Source organism: Geotrypetes seraphini, chromosome 18 (genome assembly GCF_902459505.1).
Source record: "Geotrypetes seraphini chromosome 18, aGeoSer1.1, whole genome shotgun sequence".
NCBI lineage: Eukaryota > Metazoa > Chordata > Amphibia > Gymnophiona > Dermophiidae > Geotrypetes > Geotrypetes seraphini.
In genome coordinates, this window is record NC_047101.1 from 40,905,764 (window position 1) to 40,930,803 (window position 25,040).

The window sequence follows — 25,040 nt, forward strand, 5'->3', positions numbered from 1 at the left end:
TCTGCCAGGTCGTTCTGCTCCCACAGGAGGTAAGTTGCCTGGATGGTGCATTGAATGGAGTTGGAGAACTCCCACATGTGTCAAGCTTCCTTGCATAGCGAGGTTGACCCTGTCCCTCCCTGTTTGCTGATATAGTGCGAGGCCACCTGGTTTTCTGTTTGGGTGAGGACTGCCCTGCCTGTTTGAAGGTTTCGAGGGCATTCCCTAAGGCCACACGTCACACAAGAGTGCACTTAGGAAAAGGCAGCAGTGAGCAGTACGTCAATAAACCCATTGTAAAACTAAACAAGCCAGACTAGTACAGATCAATCCTACACAGTCAATCCTAACAGAAAACCATGTCTTTCGAACACACAGAACACAGAAAACACCTTCGCCTAGTATGGAATCACAACCTAACCCCTCCCCCTTTTACAAAACTGTAGTGTGGTTTTTAGCCATGGTGGTAAGGCTCAGATGCCAATGCTAAAAAACGCTCTACAGTTTTGTAAATGGGGAGATAGAATAAAAATACGTAGACAAAGGTTAAACTGAAGCACCAAGAAGCTGGACTCTGCATACAATGCAACACCACAGAAACAGCGATGCATCTCCCCTAAAGCAAAAAAAAATATATATATATATATAATTTTTTTTTCTACCTTATCTTCTCTGGTTTCTGCTTTTCTCATGTTCTTGTCACTCTCTTCCTCTCATCCACTGTCCACCCTCTCTCTTCCCCTTCTATATGGCATTCTCTCTCCTATTCCCCTTCCAGAAACATTATGCCCCCCCTTCCATTTCTCCCTTCACCCCCATTGGTTTGGCATCCATCTTTTTCCCTTCCCTCTCCCAATGGTCTGGCATCTCTCCTATTCTTCCCTTCCCTCTCCCACACCCCCATGGTCTGGCATTTCACTCTCCCCTTTCCCTGCCCACCATTTCCATTAGCATCTGCCCCCTTTTTTTCCCTCCAACCCAATTCCCTCCAGTATCCTTTTCCCATACACCAATTCCATGAGCATCTGCCCCCTTTCTTTCTCTCCAACCCAATTCCCTCCAGTATCCTTTCCCCGCACACCATTTCCATTAGCATCTGCCCCCTTTTTTTCCCTCCAACCCAATTCCCTCCAGTATCCTTTTCCCGTACACCAATTCTATGAGCATCTGCCCCCTTTCTTTCTCTCCAACCCAATTCCCTCCAGTATCCTTTCCCCGCACACCAATTCCATGAGCATCTGCCCCCTTTCTTTCTCTCCAACCCAATTCCCTCCAGTATCCTTTCCCCGCACACCAATTCCATGAGCATCTGCCTCCTTTCTCTCTTTCCACCACCCTTGCATACCACCCTGCCCCCTTATCTCTCCCTCCACCACCCTTCTATGCTCCTCTCTCCCTCTAAACCAGCAAAAGTCCCACAATGACTGCTTCTGCTGCCTCTGCCTCCGGAAGATGTAAGTGACGTCGGAGGGGGTGGGTCGGCAGCCGCAGGGAGTTGCGGCAAGGTCCCGCAGTGACTGCAGCTGCCGGTCCACCCCTTCCAACGTCACTTACGTCTTCCGGAGGCAGAGGCAGCAGAAGCAGTCGTCATGGGACCTTCCTGCACTTCAGTGTGGCTGCCGACTCTGCTTTGGAATAAGTACAGCAGCCGCGCTGAGGTGCAGGTGCTGTTTAGAGCAGCGCGGGAGGTCCCTAGCTGTGCACCCCTCCTAGGGTTGGCACCTGGGGCGGTCTGCACCCCCGCCCCTCCCTTGGTACGCCACTGCTAGTATGTTCTCATCAAATCCATAGGCCTCTAAGTCAAGGGAAAAGGAAACAGTGCCATTGTACAGATCCATGGTGAGACCCCATCTGGAATACTGTGGAGGCCACATTACTGCAAAGATGTGCTGAGAGTTGAGTCGGTTCAGCGAATGGCCACCCAGATGGTCTCAGGTCTCGGGGATCTTCCGTATGAGGAACGGCTGGATAAATTGCAGCTATACTCACTCGAGGATCGCAGAGAGAGGGGTGACATGATCGAGACGTTCAAATATCTCACGGGCCATATCGAGGTGGAAGAGGTTTTTTTAAAAAATCAACATAGCAATCCACATAAAAACCATAAGGACCTAGTCCGTTGAGAGCTTTAGACCCAAAACGGTCCATTTTTCGACAATATGTCTTCCTCAGGGGTCCCAGCTAGTCCTAGGGTAGAAGATACGTGGAACAGCTAAACAATCCGAATGCACTTTGTGTACGTAAAACTTCACGGTTCTGGGAAGTGTCCCTGGCTCTTACACTCAGGCCCCTTTCACTGTGCGTACATTAAAAAAAAAAAAAAAAAAATCTCTTTTGCTATAATCTAGTTTGGAATTAGATCTTAAATGTTAATAAAAAGAAGGCAGCATAATGGTACATAAACATGGAAGTGCACACCTTCACACTCGTATATGGTAGTATTCTAAATATTTAAGAGCACAATGGGTACATAAACGTTAACACCTGGTATATAAAATTTCCTTTCTAGTGGTTTTAGTATAAAAAAAACCTGCTGGCTGTATGAATATTTTGCAGAAAGCTTGTTTTCTTGCATTGAACAGCAGATGGCGCTCACGTATAGCATTACGAATAAGCTCTGCAAGAAAAGAGGAGACTTAGAGGGGACATGATAGAAACCTTCAAAATCCTAAAGGGCATAGAGAAAGTGAATAAGGACAGATTCTTCAAACTGTGGGGACCCACAACCACTAGGGGTTACTCGGAGAAATTGAAAGGGGACAGGTTTAAAATAAATGCTAGGAAGTTCTTTTTTACCCAGAGGGTGGTGGACACATGGAACGCACTTCCAGAGGATGTGATAGGCCAGAGCACTATACAGGGGTTCAAGGAAGGTTTGGATAGGTTCCTGGAGGATAAGGGGATTGAGGGGTACAGATAGAACTAGAGGTAGGTTATAGAAGTGGTCAGAAACCACTTCACAGGTCACAGACCTGATGGGCCGCCGCGGGAGCGGACCGCTGGGCGGGATGGACCTCTGGTCTGACCCAGTGGAGGCAACTTCTTATGTTCTTATGTTCCTCCAGATATAGTGACATGGAAGTAATAAGGAACTGCAGCGCTAACAATGCTAAGCTTCTCACCAGTAGTGCTGGAGCTCAAATACCTAGTTGCCGGAAAGGTAATATAATGCTACTTTTGCCATTATAAGCACTTGAATAGTCAAACATAGCACTCGTGATTCCGGTTTTAGGAAATCGCAAATAATCAAAACCGTGAGTCCTAAAGCCGCGAATTGGGAGGGGGAAGTGTACAAATTGGAAGAGTGGGCAATGAGATGGCAGATGAAGTTTAATGTAGAGAAATGTAAAATCTTGCATGTAGGAAACAGAAACCCGAAGTACAGCTATATGATGGGAAGGCTGGTAATGGGTGAAAGTACCCTAGAAAAGGACTTGGGGGTAATAGTGGACAAGAGAATGAAGCCGTCGGCACAGTGTGCGGCGGCCTCTAAGAAGGCGAATAGAATGCTAGGTATTATCAAGAAAGGTATCACAACCAGAACGAAGGAAGTTATCCTGCCGTTGTATCGGGCGATGGTGCGCCCGCATCTGGAGTACTGCGTCCAATATTGGTCGCCATACCTTAAGAAGGATATGGCAATACTCGAGAAGGTTCAGAAAAGAATGATACGATTGATAAAAGGTATGGAAAACCTTTCATATGCTGAAAGATTAGAGAAATTGGGGCTCTTTTCCCTGGAGAAGCGAAGACTTAGAGGGGACATGATAGAGACTTACAAGATCATGAAGGGCATAGAGGGTCAGATTTGTCAAACTTTCAAAAACTACAAGAACGAGAGGGCATTCAGAAAAGTTAAGAGGGGACAGATTCAGAACCAATGCCAGGAAATTCTTCTTCACCCAACGGGTGGTGGACACCTGTAATGCGCTTTCAGAGGGCGTGATAGGACAGAATACGGTTTTGGGATTCAAGAAGGGATTGGATGATTTCCTGAAGGAAAAGGGGATAGAAGGGTATAGATAGAGGATTACTATACAGGTCCTGGACCTGATAGGCCGCCGCGTGAGCGGACTGCTGGGCATGATGAGGAGTGTGTGGTGCAGTGGTTGGATCTACAGCCTCAGCACCCTGGGGTTGTGGGTTCAAACCACGTGCTGCTACTTATGATCCTGGGCAAGTCACTTAATCCTCCATAGCCCCAGGTACGTTAGATAGATTGTGAGCCCACCGGGACAGAGAGGGAAAATGCTTGAGTACCTGATTGTAAAAACCGCTTAGATAACCTTGATAGGCGGTATATAAAATCCTAATAAAACTTGAAACTTAATAATGATGGACCTCTGGTCTGACCCAGCAGAGGCACTGTTTATGTTCTTAAATACATTTAAAATTAAAACAAAATATCAAAATTAGTAAGTAGGCACATCACTAGGCAGTGTTGATACAACAAGCAGGTAAGACAAGACGAACGCTGATGAAAGGGAAGGGAAAAACATGGTTGGGAAGATTCGCATTGTTCTTCCAGTTCAATAATTTTTATTAAGTATTTTAAAGGATACAAGAATCATTTAAAGTACATAGAAACAAAATAAAGCTTTCTGTATATAAAATATATAAATCTATGTTTAACTGTATAGGAGCAAAGGCTCCAATTATTAAAAATGTATGTAAGGGATATATAAGATAAAGATGAGAGAGAGCAGTAAAGAAAAAGGAAAGAAAAATGAAAGAGAGAAGAGAGGAGAAGAAAAGGATAACAGGAGTGTCTAAGAAGATGAGCGTACATAGGAGTCTAAATTCGCATTGTTCTTATAAGGACAATTATAGTCCAAAGGCGTCGGTAAACAGAAATGTTTGCAGTTTTGATTTGAGTTGATTTAGGGTTGTTTCTTCTCATAGATAATTCGGTATGGCATTCCAGAGGGAGGGTGCGGTAACGGAGAAGATATTGGAACGCATGGTATTAATATATTTTAAAGATGGAATAGTGAGGAGATTATGGGCCTCTTCTATCAAATTACGATAGCAGTTTCTGGCGCAGAGAGCTGCGCTGCTCCCGACGCTCCTAGGAACTGTATGAGCAGCAGTGCGAACCATTCAGCGCGGCTCACTGCGCTACAGACTGCTAGCGCAGTTTGATAGAAAAGCCCTTTGTGTAACTGAGTGAAGGGATTTGAGTGGAGAATAAAGAATGAGAAGCTTATTGATAAATTCTGGCTGGTTCCTGGAACGAGTTTTGAATGTTAGTATTAAGTTTTATAAGTAATTCTATGCTCTACTGGTAACCAGTGGGCTTTGATTAATAGGGGGGGGGGGGGGGTGACGTGATCAAACTTTTTAGAATTAAAAAATCATTTTAATCAATGTGTTCTGCACACAATCTTGTAGCCGCCTAATTTCTTTTTATTTCTTCACCGTAGTCACATAACCAAAAATTAGAAATGGACAGACCAAAACTCCAAAAAACTGGGCTCTGCTTACAGTATAGCACCAGGGAAAAATACAGAAATGCATTTCATCCTGCACTGTGCAAAATACAGAGATACCAGAGATTCTTACCTATTCCAAAAGCTGGCACATTCAGATCACAGCAACAAAACTAAGTTGTTCAAAGTTGTTAAATCGCAAGAGGATTGTGAAAATTTGCAAGAGGAATGTTAGGAATTAACAGAAAATGAATGGAAAACAAAAAGATAAAAATGCTATAATGCCCTAGTATCACTGTACGGTGTGGCCACACCTCGAATACTGTATGTGATTCTGATCACCACATCTCAAAAAAGATATAGCAAGAATTTTAAAAAAAGGTTTCGAGAAGGGCAACAAAAATGATAAAAGGGATGGGATAACTTCCCTATGAGGAAAAGCTCAAATGGCTCTTTAGCCTGGAGAAGAAACGTCTCAGGGGAGATATTAAAATACTGAGTGGAATGGAGCGGGTGGATGTGTTGCTTGTTTAGCCTTTCCAAAAATACTAGGACTAGGGGTCATGCGATGAAACTACTAAGTAGTAGGTTTAAAAGAAACCAGAGAAAATTTTCTTCTCAACATGTATTTAAACTCTGGAATTCACTGCCACAGAATGTGGCGAAAGCAGTTAGCGTGGCAGGGTTTAAAAAAAAGGTTTGGATAACTTCCTGAAAGAGGAGTCTTTAAGTCATTATTAAAATGGATATGGGGAAATCCACTGCTTATTCATAGCATAAGCAAGATACTGGGCTTGATGGACCTGCATTATATCCCAATACGGCAGCTCTTATGTTCTATATCTAGAAAGAAAGTGTAAGTGCATATTTAAAAAAGGCTTCTCAACATTAAGGAAACTAAGAACCATCAGAAAGTACTTTGATGCAACTTCATTCCATTTACTGGTGCAAACCTCCATACTAAGCATACTAGACTACTGCAACATCATTTATCTGGGGTCTTTCAAGAAAACCATTCAAAGACTCCGAATTATCCAAAACTCAGCAATCCAACTGATTTTTGGCATAAAAAAATGGGACCGCATAACCCCCTATTACCAAAAACTTCATTGGCTGCTCCTTGAGGCATGTCTTGTTCAAATTTGCCTGTGTTTGTTTCAAATCTATACTTGGCTCAGCCCCCACATACCTGGTTGCTCATTTCAACTTAGACAGCAGGGCCGGATTTTCCTATAGGCTAACTAGGCTTCAGCCTAGGGCCTCAAGATCCGTGTCACATTTTTTCTAAAGGTTAGTACCAATAACAACATATTGATCTATATCACAGTAATGATGTATTTTATTATCTCTCATGTAATTTACAGACTTAAAAATGGGAGGTGAAAGGGCCTCTTTTCATCTACATCCGGCCCTGCCTCCCAGGCCCACTCGCAGAGTCCACATGTTCACCCATCCAACAATAAAGGCCTGTCGATACAAAAGATACCTCGACAGAACACTTGCTTTCCAAGCAGGCCAAATAAACAACTGGCTGAGCAACTTCACACACTCTTCCTCCTATCTAAGTTTTAGAAAACTAGTAACAACAAACTTGTTTGACCGATTTGTAACCTAAATGCTCCTATTGCCCTGTTGCTTTACTTCATCTGATTTTTACACGATCTCTCACTCCCGCCCTGTTCTCTGCCTACATGTATTGATGACTGTACAGTGCGTCTATTCTCGCTGATTGTTCGCTGTCTGTTCCAGCCCTTCTTATCCCTGCACCAGCTTACATGTACTTTATAACTTTACTTTGTACCTTGTCACCTGCCGGGGTCTTGGTCAGGTTACGAAGACCTCCGGTAGAGGGTAGCACACTCCTGACGTGGCTCCCAAAGGGGGAGACCTCACTGGTGTCTCACTATCTTGGGCTTTGCTAAAAATAAAGCACCGTGAGTCAAGTTGAACAAAATAATGTGAGAAGTTTAATTAGTCACTTGCCACATAAATCATATCAGCTATTATTATAGTCCAAGTTTCCTTTCTTCCCCAACAAGGGCAAAAAGAAAGAAAACAGAAAACAAAAAGACTTTTAACTTTCACCCCAGTCCAGTGAAAGCACAGCAAGCTTGCTATCAGTTATACTTCCAGTCCAGGTTTTAGTGCTTGCTCTACCTGATCACACAGTCTCTGAAAAACACTGCACAATTAGTCTCTTAAGCACTTATCCAGCCTTGAGCTGGAGTCCTGGGCTTACTAACCAACACAGTCCAGTTTCTTCACCAGGTATTTACAGTCTTGCATATAAAGTAAACTTTAAGCCAAAAACAAAAGACAAAAACTGAAGCCTTACTGCAGGCTCCTAAATTTCCAGCCCTGATTAGCTCACAGTCCTTTGGGCTTCTCTTGAGCTCCTGCACAGCTGCAATGTAGCAATCCAATCAAGCTGGTGCAGCACTGCTCTAAGCTTGTTTTTACAGCACAAACCATCAAAACAGTTCTGCCAAAAACTCCTCTCCACTATTATTCCTGTACAGCCTTGTACCTGTAGTGTTTAGTGGAAAGTTGCCAAGCCCACATCCATGGCTTCTTCCATAACGGTCTCCAGCATACACCCTTCATCCAGGTCCATGCTTTCTGGTGTATCCCGCTGCTCTGCTGGTTCCTGAGGCATTGGAGCCTCACACTCCATTGGCTCTGGAGTGAGGTCTGGCCTTCTCCTGGCCCGGAGAACTCTCTCTCCCAGACTCTCTTGGGCAGCCTCCTTTAATGCTCTGGAGAGCTGCTTAACAGGCTTAGGGCCACGCCCTACACTGGGTGATCGTGTGCCTAGCTTGTGGGTTCTTGGGCTCCCCCTCAGGCTACAGGGCAGAATATCACTGGGAGCTTGATTAAACCCCTTAGTGTGACTGGAAGCTTTTCTGGGCCGGGCAGTTAACCTATACTCAGGGCACTGCTCTAGGCTAGAAGACTCAGGATAGGCAGCTAGGCTTTCAGGATCTTCTTCCTGATCCTTCTCAGTGAGAGTCTGGTCTCGAGTAAGAGACTGAGACCGGGGTTTCACTTTGACATGACCGTCTCGGGAAGCGGAAATGTCACAACCTATCTTCGCTGATTGTCCAGCTCCTCTTATTGTAAACCGCCTCGAACTACTACGGCTTTGGCAGTATCCTATATAATAAAAGCTTACCGGCGCATGCGCTGTTAAAACAGCGTGATCCCTGCCACTGTGGTGTGTGATCCGTGGCCGTGTTCCATTTTAGAACCCGGCGGCAGGGAATATTCTGGCCACTCCCCTCCTCCCACCCTCACTCACCAACGGCTGCTGCAAGGAAGCGCAGGCAAGCTCTCTCCCTGCCCGCGTCCTCAGCAGGGAACACACCTCCTGCCCTCGCTCACCGCTACCGCTGCCACAGCTGATCCTCCTCTTCAGAGCAGCCTGCGATCGTGGCCAGCTTTAAAGAACCTCGCAGGCCGCTCTCCAACCTCAGTAGCACATTCCCTCTGATGGGATCACGTCAGAGGGAACATGCTACCGAGTTGGAGAGCGGCCTGCAAGGTTCGCTAAAGCTGGCCACCACGATCGCAGGCTGCTTTGAAGAGGAGCAGGCCAGAAGACGCCGGGATGGAGGGAGGGTAAGAAGGAGATTAATACAGGGGGCCAGGGGGAGAGGGAAAGGGGACTGCTTTGGGGGGATGGGTGTGCTGGGGGGAGACAGAAGGGGCCATGGAGAGATAGGGAGAGGGAAAGGGGGCTGCTTTAGGGGAAGGGGTGTGCTTGGGGCAAACAGCTTTGCTCTGGGGGGGGGGAAGACAGAAGAGGGCCATGGAGAGACAGTTAGGGAGAGGGAAAGGGGGATGCTTTGGGGGGAGGTGTGTGCTGGGGGCAGACAGCTTTGCTTGGTGGGGGGGGGGGGAAGACATAAGGACACAGACAGCAGCCAAGGAGAGAAAGATAAAGAAACACAGACAGACAGACACATCTATTCTAGCATCCGTTAATGTAACGGGCTTAAAGACTAGTATAAGAATAAAATTATTATTAGTATTATTATTATTTAAAGAAAAGCATCTCTTTCTACATGCCTCCAAGGTTGCTAAGGTCCTTTCAAGTAGTATCCCTAACTACACCGCTTCCAAAGGAGATTCTAAGATATGACACCCATCAATGAGCTTTGTCCAGAATAGTCCCCATACTCAGGAATGCACTCCCCCGAAAGGCTTCACTCAATACAATACTATCTCTGCTTCAGGAAGCAGGTGAAAGCTTGGATCTTCTTCTGAGTCTTTAATGGAAGAACCGATTAACTAGCTAATCGCATGAACAAGGTTTGCCACTGGCTGTATTTACTGTGGCAGGACTTGCTTATTCATTCCTACCCCAGCTGAGATAATAATAATAAATAATAATAATAACAGTTTATATACCGCAATACCTTTAAGTTCTATGCGGTTTACAAAAGATTAGTGGGGTACAAGTTGAGTTGACGTACAAGTTGAATTAACTTAAGGGATGTGGGGAACAATTGGGAGAAAGGGCAAGAGAGGGGAAAGAGGGAAGTGGGTCAGCTGTCTAGGTCTTTCGGGAATAGGTGGGTTTTGAGGCGTTTCCTGAATATCTCATAAGTGGTGGGCAATAGGAGTTGTTCTAGGTCTTTACCCCATAGAGCAGCCTGATGTGAGAGAAGATGCTCATGGTGTTTTTTTAGTTTGCATCCTCTAACCGGGGGAGATCATATTCGTGCATTTTTCTTTAGGTTAGTTTCAATTTAACTTCAATCTTATCTGTCTATATGTCTCAAGTTCAATTACATCCTATGCCAGAACTTCCCAAACTGAGGATCGGGATGACAAATTGCTTTGGGGGACATGACCTAGGTGTGCTCTCCATTGGTGCAACATTATTATAGCCTAAATGGTTTACATTCAGATACTCAAATTTCAAGTTTCTTTATTTTTGATATACCGTCTATCAAAAAGATTGTAGAAAACAATTAAAATAGGTAAATAAAAGCAATATTTTATCAAATATTAAACCACTAGACGAATTCGCATTGACATACATGGAACAAAAGGGAAGTTGGGGAGGGAAAGGTTTTTTTAAAATACATCAAAGTAAAATTAGTAACAAAGGAAGGTAAATGGGGAGTGGTAAAACATTAGAATGGGGATCGCTTTAGAAGAAGCGTTTGGTGTTTCAAGGCTTCACAAGAGTTAAAGGTTTGAGAAGCGGAAGCGTAAAAGCGTCTTTAAAGAGAAAAGTTTTAAGTTTGGCGTTAAACTTTTCAAGAGAGTTCTGTAATTGAAGATCTAATGGGAGGGCATTCCACAGAGAGAGGGGGCGGTGACTGAAAAATGGATTTGCAAGTAGCATCGTAAAACAGTTCACGTATTGACGGTATGGAAAGTAGGTTTTGATTGTTAGATCGGATGATAAGCATGGGATCAAAAGTTTATTTATGAATGCTGGTTGGTTAGAGTTTTTTTGTTTTAAAGGTGAGGAGGAGTATTTTATAGGCGAGGCGATGAGTGATGGGTAGCCAATGTGCTTTGCAGAGGAGAGGAGCGTTTCTCCCTAGCTGTCCTGGTAGGCTCACAATCTGACTAACATACCTGGGGCAACAGAGTGTTAAGTGACTTGCCCAAGGTCACAAGGAGCAGCGCTGGGGCTTGAACCTGCAATATGAGAGTGCCAAGACTGTAGCCCTAACCACTAGGCCACTCCTCTGCTGAAAATCCTCCCCATTGCCTCCGGTACATTATACAGACTATGAGCCCACCTGGATAGACAGGGAAAAATGCTTGAAACATAGAAACATAGAAAAAAGCAGCAGAAAAGGGCTATAGCCCACCAAGTCTGCCCATTCCAAGTATCCCCTCCCCTGAATTTACTCCCTTAAAGATCCCACGTGAGTATCCCATTTTCTCTTAAAATCCGTCACGCTGCTGGCCTTTATCACCTGGAGTGGGAGTCTGTTTCTATAACCATAAAGCCCTATGACCTCACAATGCAGATGGAAAGAGCTTTAGCCAATAGGAAGAGGAGATGCAAATGTTAAGAGCCTTAGCCAATAGGGAGAGGAGGAGATAGTGGATGCTGTGGCCATTTGGCCTTTATCTGCCATCATAGAAACATAGAAAAAAGCAGCAGAAAAGGGCTATAGCCCACCAAGTCTGCCCATTCCAAGTATCCCCTCCCCTGAATTTACTCCCTTAAAGATCCCACGTGAGTATCCCATTTTCTCTTAAAATCCGTCACGCTGCTGGCCTTTATCACCTGGAGTGGGAGTCTGTTTCTATAACCATAAAGCCCTATGACCTCACAATGCAGATGGAAAGAGCTTTAGCCAATAGGAAGAGGAGATGCAAATGTTAAGAGCCTTAGCCAATAGGGAGAGGAGGAGATAGTGGATGCTGTGGCCATTTGGCCTTTATCTGCCATCATAGAAACATAGAAAAAAGCAGCAGAAAAGGGCTATAGCCCACCAAGTCTGCCCATTCCAAGTATCCCCTCCCCTGAATTTACTCCCTTAAAGATCCCACGTGAGTATCCCATTTTCTCTTAAAATCCGTCACGCTGCTGGCCTTTATCACCTGGAGTGGGAGTCTGTTTCTATAACCATAAAGCCCTATGACCTCACAATGCAGATGTAAAGAGCTTTAGCCAATAGGAAGAGGAGATGCAAATGTTAAGAGCCTTAGCCAATAGGGAGAGGAGGAGATAGTGGATGCTGTGGCCATTTGGCCTTTTTCTGCCATCATAGAAACATAGAAACATAGAAAAAAGCAGCAGAAAAGGGCTGTAGCCCACCAAGACTGCCCATTCCAAGTATCCCCTCCCCTGAATTTACTCCCTTAAAGATCCCACGTGAGTATCCCATTTTCTCTTAAAATCCGTCACGCTGCTGGCCTTTATCACCTGGAGTGGGAGTCTGTTTCTATAACCATAAAGCCCTATGACCTCACAATGCAGATGGAAAGAGCTTTAGCCAATAGGAAGAGGAGATGCAAATGTTAAGAGCCTTAGCCAATAGGGAGAGGAGGAGATAGTGGATGCTGTGGCCATTTGGCCTTTATCACCTGGAGTGGGAGTCTGTTCCAAAGATCCACTACTCTTTCGGTGAAGAAGTACTTCCTGGAGTCGCCATGAAACTTCCCTCCCCTGATCTTCAGCGGATGCCCTCTGGTGGTCAAGGGTCCCATGAGCCAGAAGATATCATCTTCTGACTCGATGCGTCCCGTGATGTACTTATACGTTTCAATCATATCTCCCTGTTCTCTTCTTTCCTCAAGTGAGTACAGCCGCAAATTTTTTATTCTTTCTTCATACATGAGATCCTTGAGCCCCAAGACCATCCTGGTGGCCGTTCGCTGAACCGACTCGATCCTCAGCACATCCTTTCGGTAGTGTGGTCTCCAAAACTGAACACATTACTCCAAGTGAGGCCTCACCATGGATCTGTACAATGGCATCATAACTTCAGGTCTCCTGCTGACGAAACCTCTGCGGATACACCCCATCATTGGTCTTGCCCTGGAGGAAGCCTTCTCCATTTGATTGGCAACCTTCATGTCCTCACTAATGATCACCCCTAGGTCGCGTTCCGCCGTGGTCCTAACCAAGGTCTCACCATTTAGTACATAAGTTCTACGCGGGTTTCTCTTACCCAGGTGCATTATCTTGCATTTTTTAGCATTGAAGCCTAGCTGCCAAGTAGTTGACCATTGTTCCAGTACCTGAATAAATTCATGTAAACTGTTATGAGATCCCTTGGGAGAACGGTATAGAAAATTGAATAAATAAATAGTCTATATCTAAATAATTTTTGCTGTACACTGTCTTGGGTGAATTTATTAAAAAAGGAAGTAAATAAACCATCATAAAAAATGAAATATTTCTTACCTCCCCTTCTCCACCAGGATTAGAACCTCCTTCTTGTCTGAATTTTCTGTCAGAGGAGCAACAGCTATTAAAAAGTAGATAATTAAATTGGGTTTGAGAGAGGTAAACACACAGAAGATGGAAGACAGATATACTATGCGACTTATGCTGTATCGACAGCCCATAGCCTTTCTGTTTATAAAGACAGGCTCCATTTCTGGGTTGAAAATGTCCCAAGAAAATATATTTTTAGACTTATTCCATTTACATATCGACTTGTATGCTTTTAAGAAACAGTGGTTCCAAACCTCTTCCTAGAGGTACACCTAACTGCTCTGGTTTTCAGGATATCCATAATTAATACACATGCCACAAATTTCAATACACTGAGGACCTAGTGGCCACAAAAATGCAGACGGCTTCGATGTGCTTCCAGGACAGAATGAGAGCCAGTGTTCTAGGGTCATGCAATTTCACACGCTTACAACACAGCCCAGTGCTGCAGGGTATGCGTACAATGTGCCAAACTGTGATACTTTCCCTTGAGAGAGCCTCATCCCCCATGCTCACTGAGTTCCTGAAGTCTTCGGAGATTCACACTGTCTTCTGCCGCTCCGTCCTCCCCTGGGCAGATGAAGAGATGGGATTTTTGCAGAAGAAAGAAACCTTCCTTCCACTGATTGGGGTTCAGCATGGCCTTGTAGCGCATCTTTCCAACTCGCTGGAATTCATGCCCCAAGAGGCAGTGACAACTGAGAGGCGTGAACCACTGAGTGGAAGAAAATAACATGAGGGTTACTGGTAGGGGAGAACAGCAGCCAGTTAAGGGAAGGATGCCAGGCAGAGCCATGATAAGAATACATCATAGCACGGAGCAATAGGTTCGTTTTCAGTCATTTCTCCAAGGCAAGTCTCGATGTATCAGACTGAAGACACCTCAGCTCAATGCCTAGCTTTGAGAGTTATGCTCATAAACTGAAAATTTACTACAAGGGGCCCATGCAACAAAGTTTGGGCAGTGTCCATCGAGGGCTGTACACATGGAGGGGCATAATCAAAAGAAACGTTGTAAGTCTGATGGACGTATGGCGCTACATGCTCAAAGGCAGCCGTGGTAAAATGTCCATTCTCGGAAAAATACGTCTAGAATATTTTTTTCCCCAACAATCGTCTATCTGGATATCGAGGCCATTGATTGTCCAGCCTCCCAGTACCAGTATCTTTATACCACATTTTCGCCCCAAAATTCGTCTTAAGTCCCAGACGCCATGAACAAGACCATGTGGACGTGGGAGGGGCCAGCATTGTGATGGACTGACCACCCAGACATGGCAACAGAGAAGTGGGGCAACTTACAGGGCACTGCTGTGAACTTCACAAAAAGGGTGCCACATAAACATCTCACCAGAACTCCCTTATAGGATATGGTGAGCCCCCCCCCAACCAAAACCCATCTGTCTACAACCCCAATAGCCCTTATGGCTTCAGGTGGCATCTAAATGGCAGTTTTGGTTTTTTTTGGTGGGCTCACATTTTCTACCACGAATGAAGTGGTTAGAGTGGCTTAAGGCCTGGGTCCTCCTCTCTATGGTTTACTGCCCCCCCCCAGGCTACTTAAGACAACAGTATGCAGCGCTATTAGGCTTTCCTATAGCAAGTGCTGATGTTCCGGAGACAGATATGTATGTTTTTATTCTTGTATTTGTGGCAGTGATCACTGGGGGGGGGGGGGGGGTCTTTACGTTGTTAGAAACAAATCAAGAAAATGCAACTTCAAGGTGAATATTCACACGAAGTGCAACATACAAACACACCCACCCACTCATAAGATGATTCAACCCACTTCAATATATCAGGGGATGAAAAGACTACAGAGACCTTTAAAAAGCCACAATGCTGCTTTAAGTTAGCAAGTGAAGCAAGTCGTGTCTCAATCACTGATCAAAACCCTAGGTGATATTTAATATTAAAAGTGGAAATACAGACTAAGTATTCAATTATAAATTAAATGCAAAAAGATAGTGCACCACTTAAGAATAGCACTTATCTCGTGTAGTAAACGCCACAATAAAACTCCAGCACTGCTCTTCAAGTCCTACGCGGCCTCCGTTTCACCAGGATAACCCAGGCTTCTTCATAAGATAGTGCAAAACTTTAAGAACAGCACTTCTCTTTTTGCATTTAAACTACCGTATTTTTCGCTCCATAAGATGCACCAGACCATAAGCCGCACCCTAGATTTAGAGGAGGAAAACAAGGAAAAAAACATTCTGAATCCAGGCTCTGCACCCAGCCCCTCCCACTCCCTGTCAGGCTCTGCACCCAATCCAACACTCCTTGCAAAGCTCTGCACCCTGTCCCCTCTCCCTGCCAGGCTCTGCACCCTGTCTCCCCCCTCCCCCCGTACCCTTTTTAAATCCCGTAAGAACTGACGGCAGCCATTCAGGAAGTGGCACGGGCCCTGGCAGCAGCGTGGAAAGCTGACTCCTGCCTATGCCGATACACGCTGGACCACCATAAGGGTGTTTTTAAAAGGTACGGGGAGGGGGCAGGGTGAAAATTTGTATCTTTGCTGCATAAGATGCACCAACATTCCACCCACTTTTGGGTGGAAAAAAGTGTGTCTTATAGAGCGAAAAATACGGTATTTATAATTGAAAACTTATTCTACACGAACGATGGACTGCTTGCCAACACATTCATGCTATTGCGGTGAGAGATAAGTCCTTTGCTTTGTTCGATTCATAAATATTGCTCTCACCTTTGAAAAAGAGTCTGGATGTGGAGGGGGACAATATTGGGAAGTTGAAAACCTCAAATCAAGCATGGAAATGTAGCAATTTTTATTCCACGTCAGAGAAAGGGCGGGACCGCCGGAAGAGGAAGCAGCGCACGCAGGGCTCGGAGAAGGGGCAGGACCGCCGGCAGAGGAAGCAGCTGGGCTCACTGGCATCCGGAAACAACGGTAGGCAGCTTCTCCATGCGGGAGGGGGAAGGCTGTGGGGGGCGAGCGGTCCTTCGGGTGGGGGTGCGAGTGGTCCTTCGGAAAGGAGAGTCGGGGCGGCGAACGGAGAGTCAGGGCGGCATGCGCGGTATACGTGTGTGTGCGCTATAGTAAAATTTTTTTACATAAATTTCTGTTCCCCGCGCGCTATACCCGTGTGCGCGTTTTACACGGTTGTGCGGTATATGGGTGAAAATATGTTATATTGGCGAGATTATAGCACTTTCTTTATGTGTGTTATTTGCACTTTTTGTTAAAGCACAATTGTGCACAAAGGTCTGTGGATGTAATATGCTTAAACAACTCTTTTGGGTGTACAGTGCTCCCACAGTCATTCACGGTTGGCGATTCGCGGTCCCAGTCATTCGCGGTATTTTATGACCGCGAATGACCAGGCAGGAGAGGGCAGCAGGAGACGCAAGAGAGAGCAGCCAGAGTGCCGGCGAGTGAAGAAAATTGCTCGCGGTATGTTTAGACCGCCTCTTCCTGCACTAAAGTCGGGCCTCACCAATCAGGAGCTGTGTGTCAAAGCAGCTCCTGATTGGTGAGGCCCGACTTTAGTGCAGGAAGAGGCGGTCAGAGCATACTGCGAGTGATTTCCTTCACTCGCCGGCGCTCCGGCTGCTCTCTCCTGCCTCTCCGGCTGTCCTCTCCTGTCTCTCCCGGTAAAAATACGTTTTCGTTGCTTTTCAAGATTCGCGGGGGTTCCTGGAACGGAACCCTCACGAATCTCGGGGGAGTACTATATACAGCTTTCAACTCAAAAATCTAGGGTTTGTTCCAATAAAATGAGTTGTGTTAACAGAGGACCTTGCACAAAAATTTATTTGTAATTTAAGATCCTTTTTAGGCTCATTTGTGCAAATCTCCCAATATACTTGGCAACGTATGATTTTCATCACCCTGATATTGGGTTTTGAGAATTTTTCAAGGTCTGAAACATAAGATTAGTTAACAGACGTCTGTATTTATCTGGACATGTTTTCTTTTTATAGGATTATCCAGGTGTCTGGACAGTTTCCTATACTAGAGGGAGTTTGACCATATTTTAGACTCTCTCCAGTCCAGCCCCACCCCGGAGTTAGGAATCTCCTCTGCCCTCAGTACCTTCAGTGCTGCAATTTCACAGAACTTTGGGCAGCCAGCAGCATTAGCAATAGGATCCTGCTGCCGTCAGCCTGCCCTGGAAGCCTTCGCTGTGCAGCGTCCTGCCTTTCTGGGAAATGCAGCAGAGTGAAGGCTTCTGGGACATGCTGACGGCAGCAAGAATCCTTTTGCTAATGCTGCTGGCTGCCTGAAATTGCAGTGCTGGAGAAGGTACTGGGGACAGGGGAGACTCAGAAAGCCATACCCAACTTTGGGGTGGGGGTTGGAGAGTGAGAGGCTGCACGGGGGGTGGGGGCCAGTTTAGGGGTGAGACTAGCAGGAGGATGTCTGGGTGGGGGCGGGGTCAGGTGTTCTCTTTTTTTTTTTAAATTTAATAAATATGGTAACCCTATATAGACAGAGTGGAGGCAGTAATAGGACTGTGTTTAATGGAATTTCCCACGTGATTTAATAGTTAACAGGGTGAATTCCCTGGGCTGAAAATTCCCCTTCACGCAGTATGTGCCTAGGGACATTTGTACTGACAAACTTCTCTATCTTAGCCCAGACTTTAAAAGGGACTGTTATCACCAGGTCCACAGCTAACTCTCTCTTTTCTAGTGCTGTCCTACTGCTTGTGTGCAAATTCAGGCAGTCGCCCCAGTCCCCCCCCCCCCAACAGGTCTGCCCACCATCATGCAAAACTGTGGCATTTGCAGCCAGTTCTTTTCCTCGGCTAACAGCAGACCCTTCACACCTTCTCCTATCCTTCAGTCCTATCCCTTTTCTTTTTTTATTTTTTATTAATCTTTATTGATTTTCAAAATTTAATAGTGCAATACAATTAATATAGATATAAACATTACAAAGAAGGCACTTTAAATACACAATTAATACATAAAACAATCATTCCCCCCATAACTTGTTATATTAATCTTTATTCATTTTTAAAGCTCCCAGTAAGTGTAACATATAATACAATCATTTATACTTAAATCACACTTAATATATCATCAAATTCTAAACTATATTGAATAATCCCTCTCCCTTGTATCCTATAGTTATTCATAAATTAAAGAAATCATAAAATATTCCCATCCCCCCCACCCCATCCTGGACGTATATGAACCAAAGGGAAAAAATTAAATGTTTATTCTATCCTTTTTCAAGAATTCCACCTCCCAGAACGTTCACTAATTCCACTGATTTTCTCAAAGACTCTGTGAAGAGCTCAGCGCCTCCCCTTGGCTGGATTCTACCACAGCCTCTGCACCGAAAGGGAGGAGCTATAGTGAGCTAAACTCTGGGAAAGATGCACACACTTAGCCATCCTTCTGGCTTTCAGACAGGCAGTTTTACAAATTTTAGAATCCCTGAAAAAAGAATCCAGGCAGTCGGCAATCTTACCCGCCTGAATACTGAGCACACCCGACATGGACCCACTAGGAGCCATGCCTGGTTTGCCTATGCCTTAATCTGGCTCTTGATAGGGTTACCATATTTTTCCTGGACACATGACCTGCCCCAACCCGTTCCTCTCCCTCCAGCCCCGCCTCCACAAAGCCTCCTCTCTTCTTCTGGTTGAGTTCCAGGGAAATACTTTTTTAAAACCAATAGGCGGAAATTTTTCTTCACTCGGAGAATAGTTAAGTTCTGGAATGCACGGCCAGAGGTTGCTATAAGAATGGATAGCGTAGCTGGTTTTAAGAAAGGTTTGGACAATTTCCTAGAGGAAAAGTCCATAGTCTGTTATTGAGAAAGACATGGGAGAAGCCACTGCTTGCCCTAGATTTGTAGCATGGAATGCTGCTACTCTTTAGGATTCTAGAATCTTGTTACTCTCTGGTATTCCGGAATCTTGCTATTCTTTGAGATTCTGTATGGAATGTTGCTACTCCTTGGGTTTTGGCTAGGTACTAGTGACCTGTATTGGCCACTGTGAGAACAGGCTACTGGGCTTGATGGACCATTCATCTGACCAAGTAGGCTATTATGTTCTTACTAGTATTTTAGCCTGTTATATTAACAGGTGCTAGCTGTCTGTCTTTCTTCCCCCCCCCCCACTTCCCTGTGCAGCAGCATTTCGATCCCCCCCCACTTCCCTGTGCAGCAGCCACAGCAGCAGCATTCCTTCCCCCCCACACCACTTCCCTGTGCAGCAGTAGCATTTCCCTTACCCCCCTTCCCTTCCCGCAGTCCCGACAAATCTGCCGATTCCAGCAGCGTGTGCAGCACTCTACACACTCTGCTTCGGGGCCTTCTACTGCCCTGATTTACTCTGGCACGTCCCTGATGACATCATCAGAGACGCGGCAGAGCAAATCAGGGCAGTAGAAGGCCCCGAAGCAGCATGTGTAGAGTGCTGCACACACTGCTGGAGTCGGGACCGCGAAGAACGTAGCGACTGGAGTGGTTTTTCGACGCTTCCCTTCCCGCTCCACGAGGTGTTGCCATGGCTCCTCTCGATTCCCGCCAGCGTCGGAAGCCTTCTCCGACGCTGGTGCGGCTGGTGAGAGGTGCCGAATATTGTGGAGAGTCCAGTGCTGGCGGCCAGTCTTGTCGGCAGTGTAGGTAGGTGCTGGGAAGAAGGCTGGGGACTCGCGCATGCGCACTCCTTCGGCCACAGACCTACAGATCTTGGAAGCACGCAGTTAAGAGTGCACATGCATGGCTAGGGTTTTATTATATAAGATGGTTCAGTAAGGCTATTATGTTCTTATGTCTGGAGGGCCTGGAGCATGTGTGGACGTGTTTGACATCATCCGCGCATACTCAGAGGCCCTCCAGACGCAGCTGGAGCTTGCCACTGCTTTCCAAAACCCAGACAAATGCCGGGTTTTGGAACGTCCATCCGGGAGCCTGGACAGTCATCAAAAAGGATATTTTGGTAACTCTGGACCTCTCTGTGAACACTAACTGAGAATTGGAAAAGATCTGCTTTGTGGTCTTCTTCCCCTTTCTCACCGCGTACTCTCTCTCTCTCCCAATCTCACCTTTCCAATGGCACTGGTCCAGGCCTGGAGCATATCTGTGCTATCTGTTCCAAACTGATACATTCTCTCAGAGTAGAGAAATATCTCAAACGTGTCACGAAACCTGCAAGGCACGAATACATTTTGTTGAGGCAGACAAAAAGTCAGCCGCTCTTCACCAGCTCAGAGATCCACATTAGAGAATGACATGGTGACAAAATTCATCAGCGTTCCAGTCCCCACGGATAACCGCGGGAAACCATCTTCATGTCATTCTTTAAAGAGAGAGGGAAGAATCAGAGTATAATTGGGCACAACCACTGACCCACAAGCTTTGCTTTGAAGAATGCTGGTGTAGAAGGACTGAGGTTGAAACAGACACTACAGAATGACAGTCTCTGGTATCCAGAGCAGATATTGTGATGTCATAATGCCTCATTCCACCAATGCCTAAGAACCAATCACATCAGTGATGTCACAATGGCTTCATTATCCTTGGCTCACATAAGAATCAGAGTATGAATGGCCACAACCACTGACCCGCAATCTTTGCTTTGAAGAATGCTGGTGTAGAAGGACTGAGGTTGAAACAGACACTACAGAATGACAGTCTCTGGTATCCAGAGCAGATATTGTGATGTCATAATGCCTCATTCCACCAGTGCCTAAGAACCAATCACATCAGTGATGTCACAATGGCTTCATTATCCTTGGCTCCCATAAGAATCAGAGTATGAATGGCCACAACTACTGACCCGCAAGCTTTGCTTTCAAGAATACTGGTATACTGTGCTGTTTGGTATGGCAATGAGAGCAAAAAGTCAGATATCTACGTATAATAACAAATTATTACTTATAATGACTGGGGTTGCCATTCAACAAATTACATATAATTGGAAAAATTGGAATAGATTAAATTATAATTTTTGGTGGAACTCCTTATGTCATATTTATAAAATGGAGAGACTTATTGCAATACAACAGGGTTGTTTCAGGAAATTTTAAGATATTTGGGAGCCATTAACAAAGTATTGTAATGATTAGAAAAATCTTGTTTCCCTTAAATTTACAAGTTCAATTATGGGGTGGGAGGGAGGGTATTTTTATTATTACATGTTATATAAGTATTGATTATATGATAGATAAGGGTGGGGAGGGGGGAGATAAGAGAATATTATATGTATCATTGTTGATTATTAAGTGATATATTTATGGTTATTTGTATGGATATGTTATCACACTTATTAGAAGTTTAAAAATTAATAAAGATTTAAAAAAAAAAAAAAAAAAAAAAGAAGGACCAAGGTTGTAATAGACACTAGAAAATGACATGGGATTATTTCCCGCGGTTATCCGCGGGGACAGGAACGGTGATTAATTTTGTCACCGTGTCATTCTCTAATCCACATGCGTGCCAGCTTTTACTGTACATGTCCCTTGTGTGCATAAACGATCCAAATACTAAAATGTATGCATTTAAATGCACACTTACCTGCAAAAGTGCCCGAAGGGCACATGGCACATACAAGTAGCTTAATGCAGGGGTGAAAAATGGGCAGGACATAGGCGTGTATACCACTTATGCACATAAATTACAGAATACTGTAAGTTACTCGGGTACTTGCTGCTTTAACGTGACCACAGTTATACCAGGTAAAGAGTTCAGTGGGAGATTCAGGGTTGGCCCCCAGCCCTCCCTGCCTATGGGATCACATTGGATTCATTACTTTATATACTGCTTATCACAATGTATTTAAGCGGTTTACAAAAAAAATAAAAAAAACAACTATAGCTAAGTGTTTCAACTACAATTACTCCACGCTGCCCCATGCATTGCTCTGCCCCGCCCCCACCAATCACTGCACCCGGCCCCACCCATCGCTCTACGGCCAGAGACAGAAGGAGCTGCCTCCCCGTGTCGTGGCAGCAGGAAATGACCTTTTATTGAAGGCCTTTCCTGCTGCTGTGACACAGGAAGGCAACTCAGCAGGAGATCCTGGCTAGGGTTGATGTTCGGATTTCAAAACACAGCACTTTGTACGGGTGTTGAAAAGCTTCCTCGAAATTGTGTTGGACAGGCAGCAGGGGGTGCGGGGGAGGGGGTGCTAGGGCGGAACTGGGCGGGTTTGGGGGAGGGTCTAGGGGGGTCTGGATTTTACTAAAGTAAATCATCATCCGGAGAGCGGCTCACAAAAGCAGGAGTCTCTTGCTCAAAGTGGGAGACTTGGCAGGTCTACGGCTTGAAACGTATTAAAGAAGAGTAATTGATAAAATACATGGGACTACTGACGAAGGTGAAAGTTGGCCTGAGGCTGTCAGCTGGTCCTGATAAAAGATTTAGTTTGGTAGCGTGGTACTCTTCAACGGGTTATAGAATGCACAGCATTGAGATGCCACGTTATAAATTGACCCCTAACATTTACATGTTTAGAATACACACATACGTACATGTATTTGTATGTGTGTGGCTACAGCCTCAGCACCCTGGGGTTGTGGGTTCAAACCCACATTGCTCTTTGTGACCATGGGCAAGTCACTTAATCCCCCCATTGCCCCAGGTACATTAGAGACATTGTGAGCCCACCGGGACAGACAGGGAAAATGCTCGAGTCTCTGAATAAATTCATGTAAACCATTCTGTTATAGAAAATTGCATGAATAAATAGTGTGAAAAGTTTCAGCCTCTGATAACCAGACCAGAGCTGGTATTGTGATGTCATAATGCCTCATTCCAAACCTCCTCAGTGATGTCACAATGGCTTGACTGTCCTTTACTTGGCTCACTTTTACTACATTTTGATTTCTAGAGAGGTTCAGTGGTTAAAGCTACAGCCTCAGCACCTTGAGGTTGTGGATTCAAACCCACGTTGCTCTTTATGACCCTGGGCAAGTCACTTAATCCCCCCATTGCCCCAGGTACATTACATAGATTGTGAGCCCACCGGGACAGACAGGGAAAAATGCCTGAGCTCCCCTGGGAGAACGGTATAGAAAACTGAATAAATAAATAGTGTGAAAAGTTACAGCCTCTGATAACCAGAGCTGCTATTGTGACATCATAATGCCTCATTCCACCAATAAGAGCCAACCTCATCAGTGATGTCACAATGGTTGGATTGTCCTAGACTTGGCTCACTTTTGCTACATTTTGATTTCTAGAGTAGTGCAGTGGTTAAAGCTACAGCCTCAGCACCTTGAGGTTGTGGATTCAAACCCACGTTGCTCTTTATGACCCTGGGCAAGTCACTTAATCCCCCCATTGCCCCAGGTACATTACATAGATTGTGAGCCCACCGGGACAGACAGGGAAAAATGCCTGAGCTCCCCTGGGAGAACGGTATAGAAAACTGAATAAATAAATAGTGTGAAAAGTTACAGCCTCTGATAACCAGAGCTGCTATTGTGACATCATAATGCCTCATTCCACCAATAAGAGCCAACCTCATCAGTGATGTCACAATGGTTGGATTGTCCTAGACTTGGCTCACTTTTGCTACATTTTGATTTCTAGAGTAGTGCAGTGGTTAAAGCTACAGCCTCAGCACCTTGAGGTTGTGGATTCAAACCCACGTTGCTCTTTATGACCCTGGGCAAGTCACTTAATCCCCCCATTGCCCCAGGTACATTACATAGATTGTGAGCCCACCGGGACAGACAGGGAAAAATGCCTGAGCTCCCCTGGGAGAACGGTATAGAAAACTGAATAAATAAATAGTGTGAAAAGTTACAGCCTCTGATAACCAGAGCTGCTATTGTGACATCATAATGCCTCATTCCACCAATAAGAGCCAACCTCATCAGTGATGTCACAATGGTTGGATTGTCCTAGACTTGGCTCACTTTTGCTACATTTTGATTTCTAGAGTAGTGCAGTGGTTAAAGCTACAGCCTCAGCACCTTGAGGTTGTGGATTCAAACCCACGTTGCTCTTTATGACCCTGGGCAAGTCACTTAATCCCCCCATTGCCCCAGGTACATTACATAGATTGTGAGCCCACCGGGACAGACAGGGAAAAATGCCTGAGCTCCCCTGGGAGAACGGTATAGAAAACTGAATAAATAAATAGTGTGAAAAGTTACAGCCTCTGATAACCAGAGCTGCTATTGTGACATCATAATGCCTCATTCCACCAATAAGAGCCAACCTCATCAGTGATGTCACAATGGTTGGATTGTCCTAGACTTGGCTCACTTTTGCTACATTTTGATTTCTAGAGTAGTGCAGTGGTTAAAGCTACAGCCTCAGCACCTTGAGGTTGTGGGTTCAAACCCTCGCTGCTCCTTGTGACCCTGGGCAAGTCACTTAATCCCCCCATTGCCCCAAGTACATTAGCTAGATTGTGAGGCCGCTGGGACCTGAATAAACTCATGTAAACCGTTCTGAGCTCTCCTGGGAGAAGGTATAGAAAACTGAATGAATGAATTATATGCATAGACAGTATAGCAGTGTGCCACTTAAATGCTAGTCCACTTAACATAAATAGCTTGTATTTTTCAAGGGGGCATAGACGGGGCAGAGAAGAGGCAGGATATAAGCAGGGATCCCACTTTAGCACATAACATTAAAATACTTAAAGTTACCTGGGTATCTGCTTCACTTAAGTGCTCACACTTCCGTGTATTTCCCCGGTTATGCTAGCATTCTATCAAGGAAACAGGCACCTCTTTTTCTTTATAGAATAGGCTCCTTCCACGCGTCTCCGAAT

General features: G+C 45.1%; 1 protein-coding gene across 7 annotated transcripts in view; it reads right to left on the reverse strand.

The window, feature by feature from the left end:
• ARAP3 (ArfGAP with RhoGAP domain, ankyrin repeat and PH domain 3) overlaps nt 1–25,040 on the reverse strand; it is a 293,655-nt gene that overhangs the window by 117,948 nt on the left and 150,667 nt on the right. For all 7 annotated transcript variants that reach the window (XM_033926806.1, XM_033926807.1, XM_033926811.1 and 4 more), the window contains 3 exons: nt 20,356–20,458; nt 13,843–14,041; nt 13,294–13,357 (listed from right to left, as the gene is read on the reverse strand). In XM_033926806.1, the coding sequence (XP_033782697.1) occupies nt 13,294–13,357; nt 13,843–14,041; nt 20,356–20,458 (366 nt within the window). The remainder of the gene's footprint in view (nt 1–13,293; nt 13,358–13,842; nt 14,042–20,355; nt 20,459–25,040) is intronic.